The sequence below is a fragment of the Acomys minous genome, assembly GCF_964271855.1.
Source record: "Acomys minous genome assembly, chromosome: 19".
Taxonomy (NCBI): domain Eukaryota; kingdom Metazoa; phylum Chordata; class Mammalia; order Rodentia; family Muridae; genus Acomys; species Acomys minous.
The window spans coordinates 60,538,071-60,561,128 of record NC_140499.1 but is presented as its reverse complement, the minus strand read 5'-3'; the positions used below and the strand labels follow the sequence as shown (position 1 = coordinate 60,561,128).

The following is a 23,058-nucleotide window of genomic DNA, read 5'->3' as shown; positions in this document are numbered from 1 at the left end:
TATGTGGTACTCGTGTGGAAGCCAGTGTCTTATGCGTGCTAGACCAGCACTCTACCAACTGAGCTACACCCTTAGTCCTGGTCGTGATCATTAATTCATTTGGTTTGGTTTGATTTGAGACTGGGTCTCACTATGGAGCCTTGGCTGGCCTGAAAGTTGCTATATGTAGACCAGGCTGGCCTCGAACTCACCATTCTTCTTGCGTAGCCTTGCAGGTTCTGAGGTTACAGGTGTAAGGCGCTGTGTCCGGCTCACCTGGCCACGTGCAAAAACCAGATACTGATATGAATTTTTTGTTGTCGTTTTCTAGACGGGGTTTTTCTGTGTAGCCCTGGCTCTCCTGGAACTCTCTCTCTCTGTAGACCAGGGTGGCCTGGAACTCACAGAGATCCTCCTGCCTCTGCCTCCCAAGTGCCAGGATTAAAAAGTGCGTATCACCACTGCCCAGCTCTGATATGAAAATTTAAGGATCTCCAGGAGCCCCACAGGAAAACTCAGAGAGAAGGTAGTGCCTGGAGTACAAAATGGCAGCCAATTGCCATAGCAACAGCAGAAGGAGTCTGGTTGGCTGTGGGGGCAGAGCTGGTATGCCAGCTGGTGCCAGATGGACAGCCCAGCAGAGACACCGTGCTGAGGCTCTCTTCCATATGCCCACTTCAGCCTGGGCCTGCCCTCCAGTCTTGGTGCCCTGAAGCTGCTGGTGGGGGGCTAATGCCAGTGTCATTCCTCCCCTGACCCTTGCTTGCTCAACAAGGGACAACTATGTCAAGACAAAAGATCCACCTCCCCCCTTCATTGCTGAAAGTCTCCCTGGACTATGGGCCCAGGGATTCCAATAGATCCAAAAAGCAGCTCACTGTTGACCATGCCAAGGGCCAGATAATCAGAGCCTGGACGGCTGTGAGGCAGGGGTTGTACACTTCAGGGAGATTCCACAGTGCCTGGCTTATGCTGCTCTGGAGAACAAGGAGAGGCCTGAAGGAAGGAATAGGGAAGGAAGCAATCTGGGAAAGAACCTTGTAGCAGACTAGAACACTAGCAGCAACATGATGTCACCCTTTAAGGACCTCAGACCCGAGACCCAGACAGCTCTGGTCACTAGTCAGGCATCTAGGGTAACTCTACTCTCCCCAGCTGGCATCCCAAGGCTCAGGCTTCCGGGAAACTGTCCTTGCAGTTCTACCCACTTCCACTTACTGCGTCCCCTCAGCGTTCAGCACGGAACACTGGACATTGATATACTACCCTGCGGGGCTGGAAAAGTTAGGACCCAAAAGCATTAATGACCTGCCTGCCCATTCCTCCAGCTAGCAAGTGAAGGGAGCCAGACTCTTATCCTGTGGTCTGTCCAAGCCTGACCCTGTCTCTTGTTGTCCTTCCTGCAGACTGAGCCTTGACCTTCAGTCATGCCACTGTTTGAAGTGTCCCAAACCCAAAGAGCGATTAGAAGGGCCAGGTTGGCAGCAAGGGCCTGAAGATGAGGGAGATGGTTTCTTTTCACTGCTGAAAAGCAGGGAGGGACCTGGAAGTGGGGCCAGGAAAGAACTTATGCCAAGGAAGACAAAATGATGGAGACAGTGAAAGTGCCTGAGACTCCTTTTTGCCTCTGGTCAGTGCTGTTTTTCCATCTTCCCAATACAGTCTTCACTGTAAGAAGTCCCTTGTGATAGTCCCTGTGGGGCCCAGTGGGACTAGGCCCAAAGCCTGGGAAGGCATGTGCGGGCTGGAAAGGCTCAGGAGGCACAGCTAGAAGAATGGGAGGGGGCGGGGGCAGGGCTAGCTTCTTGCTCCTGCTGCAGACCTGCTGGAAGCCTGAGGCCACCTCCAGCTCTATCCCGAGTGCCCTGAAGGCCCTAGGAGCTAAGTCCCCTCACCTGACAGCCACTGCCAAGGCCACTTACAATGCAGCCTTTGTGTAAAGACTGGCATCTTGCTGACACTGCAGCCTGGGGACCAGCAGCACTTTCTCTTTTCCCTACCCCATTTGCTCTCATGGAATCCCCTCAGACTAAGCCCTGGACCCCTCTCCCCACTCTCATTACCCCTTTACTTCCTCCAGGAAGTGCTGAGTAGAACTTCCTCCTTGTCTGCATGTCCCCGCGCTGGCACTTGTTGGCCTTGTAGTCCTTGACTTCCTAATTCTCTCTGTTTTTAATGTGAGACCTCTGAAAACAGCAGATTGTATGCATGTAAACCTCACAGGCATTATGCACCACCTCCCGGCCAGGTGCTATGACCTAGCATCTCTGAGCCCACGGATGACTTCCTTGAACCCCTACCATTAAGCCAGCTTCCCTGTTTCAGCATCTAAGGCTCCACTTCTTTGAGGGACAGGCAAGTACCCAAATATACGATGCTCTTTATTTCTACCTTGGTACTCCCCACCATCTACCTTCCCAAAGTCTTGACTACTTTGTCTTGCTGCTTTCCTCCAGGGAGCCCTTGGGCTTTGTTACAGGAAAACCGCTGGCCTGGGGTGGGTTGTGTCTGCTTTTCCACTAGACCGTCCCCTCTGCAGGGCCAGGGGAGTCTCCTCCAGCCATACCTGCCATGAACTAGGCATTTAAAGAGCCTGCAAGGAGTCAACGTGGAGGCGTAATGGAAAGAAAAGCTTGGACACAACAGCTGGCACAAGGAGGGAATGGCAGGGTTTGGTGAGACTGATCTGGATACAGGGAAAGCCCAGACAGTGCTCAAGATTTGAACCTGGGGCTGGAGAGGTGGCTCAGGGGTTAAGAGCATACGTTGCTCCTCCAGAGGACCCAGGTTCAGGTCTCAGCACCTACATGCCAGCTCACAACCACCTGTAACCCCCGTTTTGGGGGCTTCAGTGATTTCTTCGGACTCCCATGGGCACCAGGCATGCATGTGCTCCACATACAAAGATGAAATAAAATATTACATAAAATAAAATAAATCCAACAAACTAAGAATTAAAAATGGGAACCCAAGGGCCTACAAGCTTAGAGGAAAGAAAACAAGAGGGTGTCCCAACTCACACCAGTGAGCATCTCAGCTCCCTAGGAAGGACCTCCTCCTGAGCACTGCCACCCCAGAGGGTGGAAGGCTAGAAGAACAGGCCCCTTCCCAGTGTTCTCTGTAGCATGGCCTGGGGCATGTCACTACTCCAGGCTCCAGGCTCTGATCTGGGAGACAATGACAGGACATTGGGCAGTGGATAAGGTATAACTCTGTGGGTTTTTTTTTTTTCAAGACAGGGTTTCTCTGTGTAGCCTTGGCTGTCTTGGAACTCACTTTGTAGACCAGACTGGCCTCGAACTCACAGAGATCTTCCTGCCTCTGCCGCCCAAGTGCTGGGATTAAAGCCATGCCATCATTGCTTTGGAAGAGACTAGGTGCTGCTGGTGGTGGTGCAAGCCTTTAATCTCAGCACTTAAGAGGCAGAGGCAGAGGCAGGTGGATCTCTGAGTTCAAGGCCAGCCTGGTCTACAGAGTGTGTTACAGGACAGTCAGGGCTACACAGAGAAACCTGTTTTGAAACAAAATTATAAACAACAACAGAGAGAGAGAGAGAGAGAGAGAGAGAGAGAGAGAGAGAGAGAGAGAGAGAAGAAAACAAGTGAGTTCCGATCAGTGGATGGCTGAAGTAAAAAAGTGACTAGTGACTAAGAGGGAGACATCAAAAGGCTGACACTTCTGTGTGGAGCTCGCTGACCCATAGGCCCAACAAGTTACTTAAGCTAAAACACAAGAAGCAAGGCCAATGCAGAGGTTGGGAAGATTAAATTGGCATGACATTATCCACAAAGGGCAAGGAAAGCTGCTGGCCCAGTTGAGAGTTGAATGGTCTTAAAGAGGAGACAGTTTCACACAAGTTGTGAAGATACTGGCCAGCCGGGCTGAAAGCTATACTGCTAGTCTCCGGTGGCTTTCCACAGCCCAGAAGCCCTCCACCGGAAGGATGATCCTGCCCGCCACACCCCTCTCCTTCTGGTCCTTCCAACCTTGATTCTCCTGCACCTTTGGTGTTACCCATAGTCTTGAGTCCTCCGAGGTGTGTACCCAGGGATGAGGCTTCTCTACCACCCTGCTAGGATGCTGAAGCCCACAGCTCTTCTGGGAACAGCACTCCCCACCTCTCCTCCTCCTCTCTTTCTCCCTTTCTAATTTCGCTGATAGTGATATTCATGTCTGTTCTGGACCAGCCGGGAACCTGTGGTGTCGTTCTCCTTCATGTCCACCTCCCAGGCTGACTTGTGGCCCACAGTGCTCAGAGTCGGCCATTTTATACTCGCCAGCTACCTAAGATGGCGGCTTCCCTCTTCCTATGTTTCCATTCCCACAGCCTACCCGGCTTTCTTTCTGAAGCCCAATTCCAACAAGGTGCCCCCCCCCCAACGCCCCGACTGAGGAGCCAAGGCCGGAGGAAGCAAGACAAAAAAAAAAAAAAAAAAAAAAAAGACAGAAAAGGAAGTCCCTTGGCATCTCTCTTTGGCATTTGAGTCCAGCTCAGGGAGGGAGGGCAAAAGGGAAGAAAGAGAGGAGTATGAGTTTTTATTTCTACCCTCTTCCTGCCACTTCTCCCCCAGCTCTGCCCCCCTCACTTTGATGAAAACAAAATCTCTCCCTTTTTCTCTTCTCTAACCCCCCCCCACCTCTTTTTTTCCTGGCTTCTACCATGAGCCTCCTGCAATGCAAATGAACTGTATTATGCAAATATATGCAAATAAGGCTTAACGAGCGGAAGGAGGGGGCAGAATGCCTAATGAGTAATGGCGAGGGTACAGATGGAGGGTGTCAGGAATGGCTCCCTCCTCCTTTCGGTTCCCACAGCCTGGAGGTTTGCTAAAGGTAGCAGGTGTCCCTTATTTCTGGGAAAGTGCAGAAGGCCAAGGTCCCAACATAGCCCACTGCACAGGAGGGCTTGAGGGAAAAGGTTAAGTAGCCGGGGTGGGTGCCCACTGTTCATCTTTGCCTGAATACTGACTATGCCAGCCTCACTGCCCTATGGGCCTTTGGTTCTGGGTGCTGCATGCATAAAGGTGGCTGCGTGGCTGTCTGTTAGGGAGGAGGGTTCTCAGGGAAGATTCCCAGGCAGACCCAGGTTTCTCCTAGAGATGGGGGTGAGAGCTATCTTTTTGTGTGCTTTTGGGTTGGGGGTTGGGGTGGTTACCATGGCAACATAGCCTAGAACACCCACCTCCCCAACATTCAGCCCCAGAGGACTTAGGGGTTGGGGGAGGTGGATAATGGATTGACACCCCCTGATGCCCCTGCCACCTGGCACTGCCAGCCGGAGATGGCAGCATCAAATATGAGAGAATGGTCCCTTTGTTTCTAGGCTCACGGTGTTGGGGGAGCAAGCACGGGCACACAGAAGGGCCTTTCCCAGGCCCCGTTCCAGTTTGCATGACTCCTGCTGGCCTCCGGAGACTCCTGGGGCCATCCGCTGGCCTCTCTACCCTGGCAGATGGTGGCCCCCTTGCCTTTTCTGCTAGGTAAACCTTCCCATGCCTTCTGCAGGGCTTTCCCTCCAAAGCCTGGTCAGACAGAACACTCAGCTCCACCTCTTCCTGGTTCTCATGGATAACCTCTCATCCCCAGTTCTGCATCCTGTCCTCCTGTGTGTAACATCCCATAGGAAACTAACGGGGCAGGGAGATTCCTAAAAGGGGAATCAGATGCAAAAGAGGCCAGGCTGGATGCAGGCGCCTGCGCCTCCAGGCTTTACTCACCGGCTGGATAACCTGTGTCACGATTCTTTCCCTCCCTGGGTTATGCACAATGGCAGAAGCTTGTTTTAGCTTCATTTGGTCTGTGCGTTCTTTGTCTTGACTCACGGGGGATCCTTCCTGACCTCTGACCTTCTGCCTTTCTACCACAGCTCCCATCAGTGTCCTCATCAAGTTCCAGCCCAGTGTTCCCGAGGCAGCCATGCCGCATTCCCTCAGCCACCCTCAGATCCAGCAGGCAGCACTGGACGTCTGCCGGAAGCGCAGACAGAAGGACCTCCCTGCTCTGGAAGGGGTCAGCAGGCTCACTCACCGCTGGGAGCTGTCCGCGGTGCTGGATTCACTGGTCCTCTTGTGCTTGTCCACGGGGCAAAGAGAGGGCGGGAGGGTGGAGCACCCACCCGCCCAGGGGAGAAGCTGAAGGGAAGAGAAGCAGAAACATTTGGATACAGTAAGGAAAGATAAAAGGCAACTTTGAAAGAAGTCTCCCTGCTGTTGTGAGGGGAGCCCAGGAATCCTGAACTTCCTACCCCTTCATCCTAGATCTTCAAGAGCCCCAGATTAGCACAGCTCTCCTCTGGAAGAAGGTGAGCATGTGGCCTCAACACAGAGGTGAGACTGTATCTGTGGTGCAGACTCCAAGGCTCCACGCCCTCTCTCATTTTTCTGGCCTGGGCCAAGCCCAAACATCTGTATAGGGGCTGGGGGTTGGGGTTGGGGGTGGAGGATGGTTGTGATGTGTAATCAAGTCTAGAAGCACTGGCCCAGAAGGAGGCAGATAAGAAAAGGCACCCGCCTGAGCCACTGGAGGAAAAGAGGCCCAGTCAGGTGTCAGGCTCAGCTCTTCCGAGGAGCTCTGGAAACTCACACCACACAAGGCAATGGGGTGAGCAGTGTCTCCACGGGGTGCCCTTGTGTAGACACAGGGAATGGGTGTCACAACCTGAGGGCATGCTGCTCCCCTCAACCAGAAGGTCCCAGGGAGGCAGCTGTGGAAGGTAAACAGCCACAATGGTCCCTTTCAGTGTCCAGACTCCAGCCCTTCAGCCCAATTAGCAGACACAGCAAACAGCAATTCAGCCGCCTTCAGCCGCTGTCATAACAAGCTCAGAGCTGCCCTAATGGGGGATTAGGGCAGGAGTAGGGGGTGTCACTCTAGCTCTGGCAGAGCCTGGGTGGCAAGGAACCTCCCTTTTTTCTCACCTCTCTCCTCGATAAAAGCATACCCACCCACCCGTCCTCCCATAACTCTGTTCTCCATTCTCCTCAAAAGCCCAAGACGTTTTTTTCTCAATTTGTTTCCCCTCCTCCACAGTGATTTAAAAACCACGATGAGCCCAAACTCACTTATCTCCTGGGGGAGTTGCCCCATCTTGCCTACTGGTACAACAATCCCACCTCCTCTACTACGGGGTCTTTTAAAAATTATTTTCTTAGGCAAGGTCTCAGTGTGAACAAGCTGGCTTTGAATTCTGGACCCTCCTGCCTCAGCCTCCTGAGTATTGCGATTATAGACTTGACCCACTAAGCTCAGCGCCTGCTTTTAGAAACTAGATATCTAATGGCCAAGGGTTGTAAATATCACTTACACATTATGTGTAGGTCAGTGTTTCAGCTACATGTGTTTGTAGAAGAAAGAGCACAAAGCCGGGCACGCCTGTAATCCGGGCATTGGAAGGCTGAGGCAAGAGGATCACCATCAGTTAGAGGCCACCCCAGGGTATCTTGAGAGTTCTAGGCCAATCTGGGCTAAAAGTGAAAGTGTGCCCTAAAAAATTTGACAAAGATAGGTATAGGTGGGGGTGACTATGAATAGTGACATGTAGACCCCAACTCTTCCCCAGGGTATCTATCTTCCTTGCTCCCCCTTTTAAAGGTTTACAGTTCGTTAGTCACAAACATCTCAAAGAGATCTTTCCAAGCTACAGCCTTCCATCCTCTGCAGTGAAGGACTGCATCCCAGCGGGTCTCACCACATGGTGTGTGGAGGTCATCCTTTGCCACACAGAACAACCTGGGAAACTCAAATGCAGTGTGTATGTGGCATGCTTAAGGGAAAACCCCATTTCTTTATTATTATTATTATTACTATTATTATTATTATTATTATAATCATCATCATCATCATCATCATCATCATTATTACTATTATTGACAGGGTCTCACTATGTAGCTCTGGGTGTCCTGAAACTTACTATGTAGATCAGGTTGGCCTCAAACTCACAGAGATCCACCTGCCTCTGTCTCTTTGGATGTTGGGAGTAAAGGCATCTACCACCATGTCTGGCTCTACAAGACATTGTCGATGCCTGGAAGGCGTGGGACTGTTGGCTCGGGGTTGAATCTAGGTGATCATGTAAAACTGGAGTCAGGTATTTACAAGAAAGTTGTCTTCAGCTGCTTGGGCTTTGAGAGCTCCACAAAAGGACTTAAAGGAAAATGGGTCAAGAAACTAGCTGAAGGGGCACAAGAGATGATGCTCAGTGGTTAAGAGCACTGGCTCTACTTCCAGAGGACCCACAAGACAGCTCACAAACAGCTGTAGCCCCAGTTTCAGGGGATCCAGAACCCTCTTCTTGCCTTCAAGGGCATTACACATATGGTGCATAGACACATATACAGGGAAAACACTTACACACACACACACACACACACACACACACACATTTTCAAAAAAAAATTTTAAAGAAAAGAAACCAGATGTGAATTTGGTTTCCAGGAAATCTGGTGGATGTAGCAAACTGAAAAATACACATTGCAGTTCTTAAACTAAGGAGGTTTCTCAGTTGGGCAGCTGGTAAAATGTGAGTCCTGGGCTGGTGTGGTGGTGCACACCTTTAATCCCAGCACTAGGGAGGCATACGCAGGTGGATCCTTGTGAGTTCCAGGACAGCCTGGTCTACAAAGCAAGTCCAGGACAGCCAGGGCTACAGAAAAACCCTGTCTCAAAAAAAAAAAAAAGGGGGGGGGAGTCCCCATCAAAGCAGTTCTATACAGTTTAACTGGGTAAGGAGGGCTATGTGATATAAAGAGGGTGGTGAGCCAGGCACAGTGACTTATGCCTGTAATTAATTTCAGCATTTGGGAGGCTGAGGCAGGAGGATTGCCACAAGCTCCACATAAGCCTGGGCTACAATCTGTCTCAAAAACAAAATGAGAGAGAGAGAGAGAGAGAGAGAGAGAGAGAGAGAGAGAGAGAGAGAGTGTGAGCAGGTGGTCACCACCAACCCTGACGTTTGATTTCTATGCCCCCAGAACCCCATGGTTGAAGGCAAGAACCTGCCTCTCACAAATTGTCCACTGACCTACAGACGCATGACTACAGACACAAAACAAGTGAAAAAAAATTACAGCAATATTTTTTTTAAACAAAGGAGAGGAGGAGGAGGAGACTACTGATGTCTCTGTGATGGCTCCAGCCCTTTTCTGTGGTGCGAGCTCCCCACACCCTAGCATCCTCATAGTCCCAGCTCAGTTCCCTAGCTCACCAGAAAGCCTCATACCAAGACACACACTGCTGTTTTGCTGTTCTCATCATCAGACACACAAACAGCACCTGCTGCACTGCTGAGCACCCACCCACACAGCCACAGTGTGCACCTAAAGAAGACACAAGCCCGCAGCAGCCCAATGCCCCTAGTCTCTATTCCTCCTCTCCCTGAAAGTCTTCCATTCTCTTTGGAGAGCCTGTAGACCGGTGTGCTCTTGGGAGATGACAATAATAAGAGGATCTAAGTCTCCCGGAGATGAGCTGGCAGAGGTGGGGGGCTCCAGGCTGGCCTGGAACTTACTATGTAGACAAGGATGACCGTCTTCAATCAATTCCTGAGCCCCCACCCCTCCTCTGCTTCCCAAGTGCTGAGATTATAGACCTGTGCTGTGATGGAGTGTAGCCCTGGCTGTCCTGGAATTTACTATGTAGACTGGGCTACACGTTTCCAACACCATGCATGAAGCATTCACAAATGGTACCGATAAGGAAGGTTATTCTACCGATGCTCCTTCTCTGACCATGCAAATCCCTAATGACACCAAGGCTTCTCTTTTCTGCACTCCCCTGTCTTCCTTCAGCCCAGTTGGCTTCCTGTGGGGTGGGGGGGAGGGTGTCGTTTTCTCCAAGATGGAGTCGATGGAAAGGAGCTCCGGGTGTCAGGCCGTTGGGTAACATCAGCTGCTCCCTTAGGGCTCTGTGATGTGGGATAACAGACTTCCCTGGCAGTCTTAGGTGACCGGGAAAAGAAGAGAGGCCTGTGGACCTGGAGCCTAGACCTAGTTCCCCTTCTCTTCAATTCGGGCTCCATCCCCCCTCAACAAAACAAAACAAATTACAACCTCTCCCCCCACCCCCAGATCGCTGAAGGAGACACACAGGGAAATAGGTTTCTGATGCTCCAAATTTTGAATTTGGATTCTCGAATATTCCCCCCTCCCACACACACATAATACAAAATTGAACGATTATCTTCTAGCTATAAAATCATGTCCTGGGGGGGGGGAGTTTTAAATTTACAAAAGACACTGGGGTCTATACAATGACATTTTGCCCAGTTTTTATGCCCCTTATTAGTCCTTACAGCTCTTGTCTCCAAGTGCTAGGTAGTCAGGTCGGGACCAGAGCCATGTGAATGCAGAAGGGGATTCCTAACCCTGGCCATGTTTGGTAGGCCATCTTCTCAGCTGCAGAAACCCTCTTTTACTAAAATATTTAGGTCAGGCCAGATAAATAGATTCTTTTTTTTTTTTTTTTTTTCTTTAACAGGAGCCCCAATTAATCTCTCTAATTCTTTGCTTGCTCTGGGCAGCACGGCTACACATTCCTTTGTGTTTGAGCTCTTCAGAGCTCCTTGAGGCCATTTGTCCTTTGGGACGTGGGTTTTAAGCGTGAGGCTAGGACTAGTAGGTGGGCTGCCCGACAGACGCCCCCTCCCCACTCCACACCTGGGGCCATTAATGGCAGAGGAGCCTGAGAGTCTTGTTAGACTTCGCTGGGGTCCTGAAGGTACAAAGTGAAAGCAAAGAACGCGCACCCCAGGATCCCAGAAGGTCCTGTGGGACAAAAGGGTCTCTGGCCACCATAGCCCTTGCCCTTGTGTGTTTGGTTCTGCATCCCTCGCGCCGCTCTCCCTCAGACTTTCGTTGTGTGTGTTTATTTTTAAGCCTCCCCGACTCCTAGCCCTCTTCCCTCCTGGACAATCTTGCCTCCCAGTAAAGCTTAAAGTCTCCAGGGAACCCATCAAAGCAAAAGCCAGCTTCCTAGAGATAGCCTACGAACCTCGAACTCCATCAGTCGCTTCGCTTCGAAGGCCAGAGGAAGCAGTTCACACCACCAGCCACCCGCAGTTGCTCCTGGGAGGCGTCGAGGCGGGGGGTGGGGGGTGGGGTGGGGTGGCAGGGGGTGGCAGGGGGAAGGGGCTTGTAAGTCCCCCACAACCCTTCAACCAGATTCCAAGGGCTCCCAGGAGCAGCTTCCCGGGACTGAGGCCCGAGTGCTCGGTTCTGACTAGGCCTCCAGCGGCTTCTTGATTTCTTCCCAGCTCAGCGCGTCGCGGGTGGGGACTGAGAGGTGGCTCTGGCTAAGCAACCCTCGAAGGCGACGACCCCCTCTCACCCACCCCCAGCCTTCCAGCCTCGAGGGACCCCTGGAGTGACTCTCCCTCCTGCATCCCCACCGCCACCAGCGTTCCGGGCCCTCTGCGCAGTGTATGGGGTTATTTTTACTTTCGGTTATCTAGCTTTATGAAGACTCCACACCACTCATACAGCTAGATAACCAAAGATAACAACCAACCCCGCCTCCTGGCCGCCGCCTCCTCTTCCACGCAGCCTCCCGGCCGCCGCCACGACCTCCGCAGTCTCGAGTCGCTCGACGGCGGGTGGGGGACACGCGTGGTGTGGAGACGAAGAGATGGGGTTCTGGATCTCATGCACTGACATGATGAGGCCTCAGAAAAGCGAGGAAAGTGTACAACCGCCGACGTTCTGAGGTCGGGAATCCAGGCTGGCTCCAGGCAACCCCAAGCCTGAAAGCCCATTACCCTACTCCAATCCTCCTGGCGCAGAAGCGGGGTTCTGCCCGTGCAGGTGGAAAGGACTCAGGGTCTTTCGCGCCACCCGGGAAGACCGCAGGGGCCGAGGTAGTGGCCTCTCCAATTTCCCCTCGGTGTCCACACCCGGCTCTGGAAGGTCGAGTGTGAGCTCCGCGTGGGTGCGGCAGAGCCGAGCTCGCAGAGCTGGTCCGAGCTGCCGACTGCGGGATAGCGGGCAGCGAAGCTCCGGGACGGGAACCCCAGCACTGGGGAACTCCAAGCCCCAGAGGGAAGCCTGTGGCTGGCGGCCGGGTGGAGGGTGATCCCGAGACTCTCCAGCGACTCTACCAAGGGCAAAGACCCCACCCAGAGGCAGATGGGCGAGCAGTCAGGACTTGGGGCTTCGGGGGGGAAAGCAGGTGCACAGAGCCTTAGACCCACAGACCCGCGAGAGCCGGTTTTGAAAAAAAAAAAAAAAGCAGCCGAAATCACCCAGGGATGTGAAAATTGCCGTGGTGGGGGTGGAGGGGGGCGGGGAAAGGTCTAAGCGAGATATACCCGTAGTGGCTGACAACGGGCGATCTGGACTGAACCGACTGGAAGGAGGTCCAGAGACCGCGCAGTGGGTGTGGAGCTCCGTGGTCGCAGGTGGCGGACGCGCGCGCGCTGGACTCTGAGGCGCTTCCCCACCTCGTGCCCCACGCGGGTCACGCCACTTACATCAAGCCCAAGGTGCCCGGTGGTGCTGTCCTGCGCGGTCTTCCGGCTCGTTCCCACCCGGGCAGCGCCACGGAAGTGGGTCGAAGGTACCGGGGCTTACCAGGTGACGGGGCCGAGCCGGAGCCGGCAGAGTGGAGCAGGGTCTCGAGTCCCAGCTCCCTCCTCAGCCTTGGCCGCTGCTCTGGCGGGGGCGCTCTCAGGCTCCGGACTTTTCATTCATCCCTTCACACTCCTTCCTCAGGCCAGCCTCTGATTGGCTATACCTGGTCTGACGTCACTGCCTCGTTAGCCCCCCCCCCACCTCATGCCCGCCCCTTTCCCTCCCCAGGCCAGTCCAAGGCTCGCAATTGGGGTGCCCCTCCCCCAGAGAATGGGATAGGGTGGGAGAACCAATGTCTTCGTTCGGATCATCAGCCTTTTGCTGCCTCATCTACTACTCGCTTGCTACGGCTGTAACCCATTGCCATTTGCGGTTCTGATGGCCACCCTCACTCTTGTAGAGCCTACATTTTTCCATTTGGGTGCTACGGTACGGTATATTGCACCAGGACCAGTGAGCAAAGGAAAACGGATCAGGCAAAATTCCCTCAAAGAGCAGTGATCGCCTGTAATCTCAGCAACTGGTGAGGTTGAGGCAGGAGTACGGATTGGAGACTTTATCCGTCCCCGCCCTCTCCCATCAGGAGAGTTCTAATCCTTCCTAAATTGTGACCCTAATATTTCGGAGAGGCAAGGATCTCTTTTGTCCAGGGTTTTTTTCCGCTCTAAACATTGAAGGAAGGATTCTGCAGTTTGAGGTTCCCACTAGGAGACAATGGGCGAGCAAAGGCTGCCTTCTTTTCTGCATCCCGGGAGCCCAATTACAGCGTCAAATTTCTAGGTGAGGAAGGATAACCAGAGCTGAGAATTCATTCGGCCCCCCCCCCCCCCCCCGGCCCCAGAGGCCTGGAATTAGATCTCTCCCTCTACCCGTGTTCCTCCAGGCTCCACTGCACCCTCTAGACCTGGCTTCCAGCAGGAAGACGACTCAACTGCTCATTCCCATCCTCAACTTTCTCCACCCAGCACTCAATCTAGTCCAGCCAGAAGGTCCTTCTCTCTGCTGAAGGAGCAAAATCAGAAAAAGAGGTGGGGAGTAGCTGGTTACTGTTGGGCAAGATCTGGGTTCTAGCTAGGGCAAAGTTCTCAAAGCAAGCTCTGGGCCCCCAAGAGCTGCTGTGGGTGCCAGTGAGCCTGCCCCGTTCCTTCCTGCTCGCCCTCTGCGAGGTCCCTTCTATAAAACTGGCCCAGATACCTAAATCCTGCCTCTCACATTAAACCAGCCAGCTCCTGTAAACAGGGACCTTTAAACACTAATCACCAGCAGTCCAGTGTGTGTGTGTGTGTGTGTGTGTGTGTGTGTGTGTGTGTGTGATCATTTTGTCTATTGGGCCAGTCTGGATTTTTCTATCTGCAAGTCCCATGAACAGCCCAAAACAAAGCCAGACCTGTGTATTGTCTGCCTTGCTTATATGGAAGGCTGTGGCTAATAGGTTTAACTTAGTGCTTCTCCCCAAAACAGGAGAATGTCTGAATGTTCAGTTGCATTAATGCTGGCACGCATAGCTGGGGGTGGGGCCGGTCTGAGATGAGATAAACCCTACAAACTGTTCCCTGCCAGAATAGCGACAGCACACGGAAGCAAGTAGCCAGCAGATCTCTCCAAGTCTCAGGACCAGGGCTAGCCAGAATCTTTTGCCAAACTTCTACCGGGTGTCTTAAGGATAAGTAAATACTGGGAAGGTTAAGCTCAGGGGCTCCCATAGGCCAGGCAGCTCCTCAACCACTGAGCCTTTCCCCAAGCTGGAGTCTCACTAAGTTGCTCAGGGCAGCCTTGAGCTTACTTTAGCCCAGATCAGCACTGGACGGTTGGATCATCTTGCCTCAGCCTCCCAAGGGCTGAGATTACAAATTGGTACAACCCAGCAGAGGCGGGGGAGTGGGGGGGGGTGGGGGGGTGGGGGGGGAGGCAGGCAGTGGGGGTGTTTTAGAAGCTTTGACAGCCTGAATGCTTTGCCATGGCAGAACTAGGTGAGCTCTGGTGAGGTTGAAAGGACTGCAGCAGAGAAAAAAGCAACACCCTACACTGTCTCCTCCAGCCCCTCAGGTGACTTTACAGCTCAGAAGGGGTGCCTTGAGGGTTTAGGGGCTCCTGGAACTCCCTTAAACTTGCAGGAAAAAAAGAGGGGAGCTCTCCAAATACTCTCTAGGCAGCCCTCCTGAGCTTGTTAAATGAAGTCCCTAACCCATCCCCATAAGGCCCTCATGTTTCTCCATCATGCCCACAACCCCTTGAATATTTCTCTGCATGCCCCCTCACGCCCTTTCACAGGATAACACACACACACACACACACACACTGAATGCACACTTCACACAGGCTGGCCAAGCACCCAAGAACACTGGTTTGCTAGTCCCACAAAAGGGCTTAAAAGCCCCTGAAGTACCTTTCTGTCATCTCCTCCTGCCTTCCCAACACCTAGAAGTTTGGGGGTTGGGCCAGCTCCCTAGGAGAGAGAGCCTTGTCTGCTTAGCTAAACCGTCCCCTTTTCTTCTCACCAATTTTCGTCTTTTCCTGCCTTCTGCAGGGCGTAACCCGTGCCCTGGAGACCCGGTAAACCCCTTTCTCTCAGACACTGCTGTATTTTTGCTGTATGCAAAGGTTTCCTTGTCTGGTGTACACTCCCTCCCCATACTACTAATGGCTAAATTCAGACTCAACTGGACTCTCAAAATCAACCTTAAAGAAGAAATGAGCACATTTAGCTGGCTTCTCAAAGTGTTCTTTGCACCGCAGATACAGAATACAGACCTGCCGCCTCTTGTTATGGCTTTGAGCTTTTTAGGGGCAGAAGAACACGGAGCTAGTCTAGACTGTCCTTGTCCACTGCTCATAGGATGTCCACCTCTGCCCTCTTCCTGAGGAGGCTAGCATTCTGCTGCCTCTTTTCAGGGGTGCAGGTGAATAGCACCTTCAGGCTAGCGCAAAAAGGACCCATGCTTTATGCTTGGAAAGAAGTGTAGGGCTCCTCTGCTCCTTTTAACTGCCATCAGTTTGTGTATAAGCCCTGCTCTTTCAGGTTTAAACAAGAAACTCCTTCAAAAGTAGCCTCCAGAAGAAGGAAGGTTTTTTTAAAAAACCCACATATTCTTTGTTCACAAAGGAAAAAAGTAGGGGAAGTTCATACAGAATATTTAAGAAACATATTTGTGCCAGAGGATCCCATTGGCCCCAACTAGATGCAGCAAGTCTGCAGGGCTCCTGAGCTGGAGGGAGTCCGCTCTGTTTCCTCCAGCACAAAACAGTCTTAGTCTCTGGTGCCCCGTGGACCTTACTGTAAGTACTTCCTTGGGACAACATCTCAACTCCTTGTCGTTCTAATAAGAGTCTGTGAATGTCCCAGGAGCCTTCATTCTTTGAGGTCCCTGGGATCAAACCCAGGACTCATTATATACTAGGCAAACACCCAAGCAGTGAGCCACAGTCACAACTGAAGCCAATGTCCCCTCTCCATACAGCTGCCCACCTATTGTCTGTGTGTCTGGAGGGCCCACAGAAAGAGAAACACACGGGCTCAGCTATGCTATGCAGTCTGGGTGTTGTCTTTTGAGTCCCTGTGTATACTTTGGCAGTAAAGCACTCTTGAAATAGTCAGGTAGTGCAAAAGGGCCCTATGTTGGAAAGCATAATAAAATCACAATTTTTCCCCCTTGTTTGCAAGGTAGATTTGCTTTAAGGATACATATAAGAGCTTCATCTGAAGCTGTACTTATCTCTGTGACAAAGGCTTATTATTATTATTATTATTATTATTATTATTATTATTATTATTATTATTATTATTATGGCGACTATTAAACAGTATTCTGTTATCAAACATTTCCAATGTCTGTAGCCTTGTGACAAATAAAAGTAACAATTGGCAGTTTAAAACGGCAGTTGTTGTTGCTGTTGTTTTTTTTTAAGTCTGCCATATGTGTGCATGTGGATGGGATGCCTGGAGACCTGATCTAAAGGCGGTGTCCACAGAAGGCAAAGCCTTCCTCCTCATAAGAGTGGGAGCATTCCCAGCCTGTGGAAACGCTGCCTTCCCAGCTATTCCTGCTCCTCCCACAGACTCACTTACCTATTGCCCTAGTCCTACAGTGGCAGGGAGGTGAGACAAGGTGACAGAGATGACATAGGGTCAGCTTATTCAACCATATGGGGCTCTTTCCATAAGACCTTCTACTGTCATTAGCGTGAGCTGACCTGCATTCAAGCACAGGCATGCACACTCCTATCCGTAAACTCAGGCAGATTCAATGGTAAATCCATCGACAAGCCTAGCAGTATCACCTCCCAACGTTTAAAGGTGCAGGGCCCAGCACACCCACCTGCTCAGCTACTTAACAGCCTCAGGGCTCCATGCATTCCAATCAGGCACTCCTCTCCCAATTTACCTTTTGGTCACATAACTATCTCTGTCCCCTTCTCAAACCCGACACTTCCATCTCTTCCCCCCCCCAGGAAGCTGTGGAAGAAGAGAGAGTGCTTTCCTCTCTGCACAGAACCAGATACAAAGGTGGCCTTTTGTCCCAGGCTATGTGGTTGCATTGCTTCTTAGCTTTGACAATGCAGATCTTACTACAAAACAGATCAAAATCCAAGGACAACAAGTAAGGTGGGAAGCTGGGAGAGATCAGGACTAGCTTTCTTTTCTCCTCTCCAACCCCCCCCCCCCCCACAGCTCAACCAAAGCAAGGAAGGAAATAAATACCCCAAAGCCAAAGGTGCCGGCCAGTCTATGATGACTTCTGAATGACACGAACAAGAGGCCTGCCTGCTTCTGGATAACTGCTCCTGTTGAGGGAAGAACACAGGGGTCAGAGTTCAGCCCTCTTTCCCTGCCATCAGTAGGCTCCCCAGTTTTTCTGCCTTTGCTCCCCAATTCAATCTTCAGGGCTCAGGGCTACCCAGCTAGATCAACAAAAGAGTGGGCAGATACCCTGCCATTCTGCAGGGTGACTCTGATCTCACTGCCTTGACTTCACCACCACCCTTCACATCTCCACCCCAAACCTTCAAGCCCAGTGCCTGAGGAAAGGCCACCCGGAGGGGCCCACCCATGCTCTCCTCACAGATTTCCTGGGCTACCTCAGTGCATAGGTGGATTGAAAGGCCTGGGATAGGTCTATATTTGTCTGCCCTACAAACTGTTAAGTGCGGTGTGCATTAAAGATATTCTCAATCATAGCTAGGCATGGTGGTACACACCTGTAATCCCAGCATTCAATAAAGTGAGGCAAGAGGTTTAAAAAAAAGTTCAGTACCTTATCTTTAAAAAATAATAATGAAATAAGAGCTTGGCAATCACATTAGCTCCATTACTTTCCCTGCCCATCTCTGCCTTCAAATCCTTGTATCTCTCAGGATCCAAAAAGACATGCCACGAATGTCAGTTTTCTTCTTTTTGTGTACACAAGGGCACGGATACAAAGCAATGCTTATTATTTAATGTTTGGTGTGGAGGCTCCAAACATATTTCACAGTATTTTTCTAGTTATTCACATTAAGATTAAATTAGGGTTTGGAGAACAGCGTAGGTAACTCCTAAAAACACGCAGATGCAATTCCATACTAATCCTTTTTATTTCTTTTTTAAGCCAGGAAGGAACCAATATGCAGAAGAATTTGGGAGGGAAAACAGGGACCTGGTGAGTAGGAAATAGCTTTATTCCCAGGCTGGTTTTCCTGGAGTGTTCTGTGGACCTCTTCCCCACTTCCCACACTCAGGAGTGCTCAAGTGACGGGCTCAGTGGCTCACACTTGCAAGGAGGAAGGTCTCAGTCTGAAACTGTTTTCAAAGAAAACCCTCCTCATCCCCTATCTACTGACCTTCCAGAAGGCAGGTGCTCTGAAGGAAGCCTCCTACTCCTTTGGCCCAATTCAAAGAGAGCTCAGGGGTTCCTCTGGTTATTCATTGCTGCCCAGACACCCCAGGCTCACAGTGCCCAGGGCAGCCATAAGAAGCCACCCCAGTGTACACAGAACATGTGTGTGCACATGTAGGGCAGCTCACAGCCTCAGCCTATCCTGGGAACCTAGCCTCTGGTCTTTACTGTTTCAGTCTTTACTGTTCCACATTAATTCCAGACTCTGTAGGTGGGGACCTAGGGCAGGCAGTGAGTGCATCCTGGTCCTCTTTTTAAAAATTTAAAAAATCCAACCAACCAACCAACCAACCAACCAAACAAACAAACAAAAAACCAAAACAAAACAGAAGCCACCCCAAGATGGAACAACCCTGTGCGGGTACATGTGAAGAGGGCAGGATCAGCGCTCCCCCCAACCCCAGATCTGGCCCTCACTAATGAACTTAATATATATATATATATATTCTGCAAAACGGTTTGGGGTTCCCCCTCCCCCAATTCTGGCTTCCCATCTTCCTAGAAACATGGCACCTTTTCTCTCACCCTGAAGTCTCCTGAGACTTGTTCTACCCTAAAACCCAGTCTCTGGGACAGAGAAGAATAAGGCAGAACAGGGGAGAGGTCCGGGAGGGGAGTGCAGACACAGAGCCATTCCCCCTTCCCTGCGTCCCTTCCCCACTGTCCTTCCAGCCTCCCTCTGCATTAAGACGTCGGCTATGTCTAGGGGAGTGAAGGGAGGGGCAGATTAATAGGATCAGTAGCACTGTGACCCTCCCCACCCTCCCACCTCCAGTCTCATTGACTAATTTACTGCGCTCTGGGCTGGCAGGGGCTGGGTAGGGAGCGCGGGATCAGGGGCCTCTGGCCTGGGGCAGAGCCCTTGCTCCGGGACAGACGGATACCCTGGATTCCCGGGGAAAGGAGTGAAACCTTGTGGGCAAGAGGCCAATTCCACACACGCCTCCTTGCCGCCTCCCTCCTTTTTATGGAGCACCCCTCTCCGCCTCCCCCGAAATCTTTACCAGCTTTCCTTCTGTGGTACCAGCCTCCATTAGCCAGGAGGAAGGCTAGGTTCGGTTGCCTTGACTCTAGGGCACCACTCCGCAAACCCAGCCCGGATGACTGCCGGGGCTAGGTCTTTCCCTGGACCCCAGTACCTACTTACCTTCTTCTGGGCAAAGGGGAGAGGCCACTCGCCCCGCAGCCGCTACACCGCTGGTCTCTCTTCGCTCTTCTCTTCTTGTGGAGTGGTGGATGCAGGCTCCAGTACCGCTGACGTAGCATCTCCTATCCATTCAGGAATTTTGTTTGCTTCTTTCTTTCTCTTGCTGCTCTCCCTGGAAAGCCAGGAAAAAGAGGGGATGCTGCCCCAATCTGGGACCATCACCAAAAAAAAAAAAAAAAAAAAAAAACCCCACAAAAAAACAAACAATAACAAAAACAAAAAACAAAAACAAAAAAACCCAGCCTGCCCTGCCAGAGCCTCCTTCCCTTTCCTTCTCAAGCCTCAAGCCTGTGTGTGTGTGTGTGTGTGTGTGTGTGTGTGTGTGTGTGTGTGTGTGTGTGTCTTTGTCATCTCTACTGCTTTCTGTTGCCTTTTCTAGCCTAACGCAGGAAGAAGGGGCCAGGGGGACACTATTGTTCCTCCAGGCCACCCTTGTCTCCAAGGAAGCAAGGGAAGAGAATGAATGGCAGAAGTACCCTTGTCGCTGTCTCCAGGCTTCTTTGAGTTTTAATTCACTTTTGAACTTGAGGCTGTGACTGAATGTGGGGCGTGTGGAGAGTGGAACTGACAGCAACTCAGGGAGAAGAAGACACCCTTTTGCCACTTGAGGTTAGGTCGGTCAGTCCCTCCCTCCCTCCCCAAAAACAACCCTGGCCACCTAGCCCCACCGACTGGATTAATCATACGGTTAGACCTTGGTTGTGAAGGAGTAAGTAGCCATTGGAAGATAAAGGCTGAGATCTGACTGGGGGGGCAGGAGGCACCAGCTCTTGGCTGTCTAGACGGGAGGGGTGGAACCACAGGCTCAAAGTGGAGATAAATTATCTTGTTCTTAGAGGACAAGAACGGTTTGGAGGTTGGTTTCCAGGGGATAGGGCTTAATATTTGGTGGAAGGTGAGGCCCCAATGATACAATGGCCGGGGGTTGGGACTCTTTTCTTTCACCCCGACTCTCAGGCCCTCCCCCCTTTCTCCCTCCCACTCTTCCTGGCCTGCATGGGAACTCAGTCTGAGCTCAGAGTGACAGACAGCAGGCCTGCATGCTAATGAAGTTTGTCTCAAGTTCATTGTCAAAGCCCCCCCCTCCCCACGGCCCCCCCTTCCCTTCTCTCTCACACACAAATCTCCCTCCAACTTTTGTCCCGCAGATCTGGAGGCCACTTGAGTCTCTTGCTGGCTGGTTCCCCTCTCTCACCCTCCCCCCACGGCTTTCAGTCTCCCTTCCCCTCACTACTTTCCTCAAATGGGGAGCCTGTGAGAGGGCTTTCTTCTCCTGAGCCAGTCCCAGCCACCTTCTGGCCCAGGCATCCCTAAGCCCCAAGGAGGGATTCTGAGGGTTGAAGTGTCCAGAATCTTCTAACAGTAGCCTTTACCCATTCCATAGTAGAGAGCCAGCCCCCCCCTTCCAAGTCGCCCTATCCCCCAACTCCCAGCCCTGTCTGGACCCAGTCTCCCCACCCCAGTCCAGCGGCCCATCCCCCCTCCTTCCCATTATGACTATTTCACTCTCCCTTGATTACATCTGCTTCACTAGCTCAGAAATAAAGATCCTTTGAGACTAATTTTGCACCCCCACCCCTACCCTCCCTTTCCTCTAGCCCAGGCTCCCGTTAGCTCCTTTCTCACCGGCTGGAAGACATTGGGTTCCTTGTCTAGGGAGCTGGGGGGTTGATAGGAGGGGGTGCCAATGGAATGGGGGGGGGTCTCTCCAACTCCAGGAGGACGTGTCCAGCAATCCAAACCTGTCTCTCTTTTGTTCCTACAATCTCTTCATACTGTCGCCACCCTCTGGAGCTTGCCTCTCCCCCAGTAACCAGGGACAGGGAAGGAAGGGGAGGAGGACCCTGAACCCACCCCACCCTCCTTTCCAGGGAAAGAAGAAGAGAAAGGGGGAAAAATTTAAATCCCCCCTCATTAGCCAGAAAGGAAGCAAAAGGGATAATTATAATTAAAAGCAGACAGCTGTGGATCCGTCTTTTATGTCGCTCCAAGCCTCCGCCCCATTTCTCCCATCACCCAGAAATCTGCCCCCTGTGCATCCTGGCCCCAGTTCCTGCTGCAGTGGGGCTCCTGCTGGGAGAGACATAGGCATAGGGGTGGGCCACTCCACTTCCTCTCCCCGGATGGCACTTCCTGGAAAAATCTTATTAGGCCCAGGAAATATTGTCTTCCTCTTCCTAGCTCATAACCTGTACCTCAAAAGGTGGGTCCATGGGAGGTGGGGGGCATTCAGAGGAGACTCACTAACAGTGTAAGGGTAAACCTTTGCTTTCCCTAAAACTAGACATCATGTTAATAACGGCATTAATACTAAGGATGAAACTATAACTCGGAATATTTTCTCCTTCCTCCTTGCTTGGAATTGCCTTAAAGCGTAGGAAGGGACCACTGAAAGCCAGAAGGGAGCATGTGATAACAAAGAAGGCTAGTGGGCTAGAGTACAGGCTCACGATACATATGTATGCCTGATCATTTTGGGGGTGGAGTTGTAAGGCCTATCCCTGCTAACATATATATTTATAGAACTTGAGCTTAGGCCAGAACAGCAGGGTAATTGTAGCATCATTAGCATATATGCAAATCAGGCAACCTATATACACTGAATGGAGGCAAATTATTATTTATTCTCTTTCTTTTCTCCTCTGCTGGTATAAGCTCTGGTTCCTCTTGTAGCTGCACACCAGCAATTGTCTGATGTTGTGAGAGGAGGGGGCTGAGGTGGGGAAGACAGGGAAAAAGCAAAATTGATGAAAGCCAGCAAGAAGGGTTTACTCGCTTTTTCCAGGAGGAGTAGGGGGAGCATCAGTGTGGAGACCGAATGAACAAAGGGGGTGAGGTGCCAGGAGGGAGAGACAGAGGGAGAGGCAGGGTCTCAAGAAGGGCGGTGGTTCACAGGGAGCGAGGAGCCAGGCACAGAGAGTCTTGATTTGGGAAGAACACAAAGATGGGTGTATCTGGACTGAGCTGGGGGTACCTCTACCTTGACAGCCATTGCAGGCCTAGAGACTATTTCCAGAGCCATCCCTTCCTAAGTCTTCTCCCCTTCTACACCTGGCAAGCAGCCATGACCCCCCAAGCAGCAATTTCTGATGGACTTATTCATTGTCACCAAGGCATCATACAAACGAGGACCCAAGGCTGACCTTAGAGGCTTTCTTATGAGCACTGGGGTGGAGAGCTCTCTTTGCTTCAGTTGGAGCTCCAGCCTGGACTCTCTGTGTTCTTCAGTCCCCGAGGAGGAGGTGCTCACTAACCCCCCAACCTTCATATTCTATCCCCCTGTCTTCCCACCACCCGGTTTTATTGATTTCTCTCTGTGTCTTCCTCTGCGTTGTAGGTCGGCTGCTGCTGGCCCTGGATGGCTGTGGAGGCTCCAGAGAGGCACAGTCCAGCTTCCACCCTGCTCAGAAGGAACCTCTAACTCCCAAGGGAGTGTTTC

General features: G+C 51.7%; 1 protein-coding gene across 9 annotated transcripts in view; it reads right to left on the bottom strand.

The window, feature by feature from the left end:
* Positions 1-23,058, bottom strand: part of LOC311590450 (uncharacterized protein) — a 49,443-nt gene that overhangs the window by 3,320 nt on the left and 23,065 nt on the right. For 2 of the 9 annotated variants that reach the window (XM_084769441.1, XM_084769436.1), the window contains exons 1-6: positions 19,560-20,071; positions 17,239-17,321; positions 6,007-6,110; positions 2,043-2,165; positions 858-975; positions 192-255 (exon numbers count right to left, since the gene is read on the bottom strand). In XM_084769441.1, coding sequence (XP_084625567.1) covers positions 192-255; positions 858-975; positions 2,043-2,165; positions 6,007-6,110; positions 17,239-17,321; positions 19,560-19,689 — 622 coding nt within the window. In that variant the 5' untranslated portion in view covers positions 19,690-20,071. The other 7 variants (XM_084769440.1, XM_084769438.1, XM_084769439.1 and 4 more) reach the window with 7 other exon arrangements.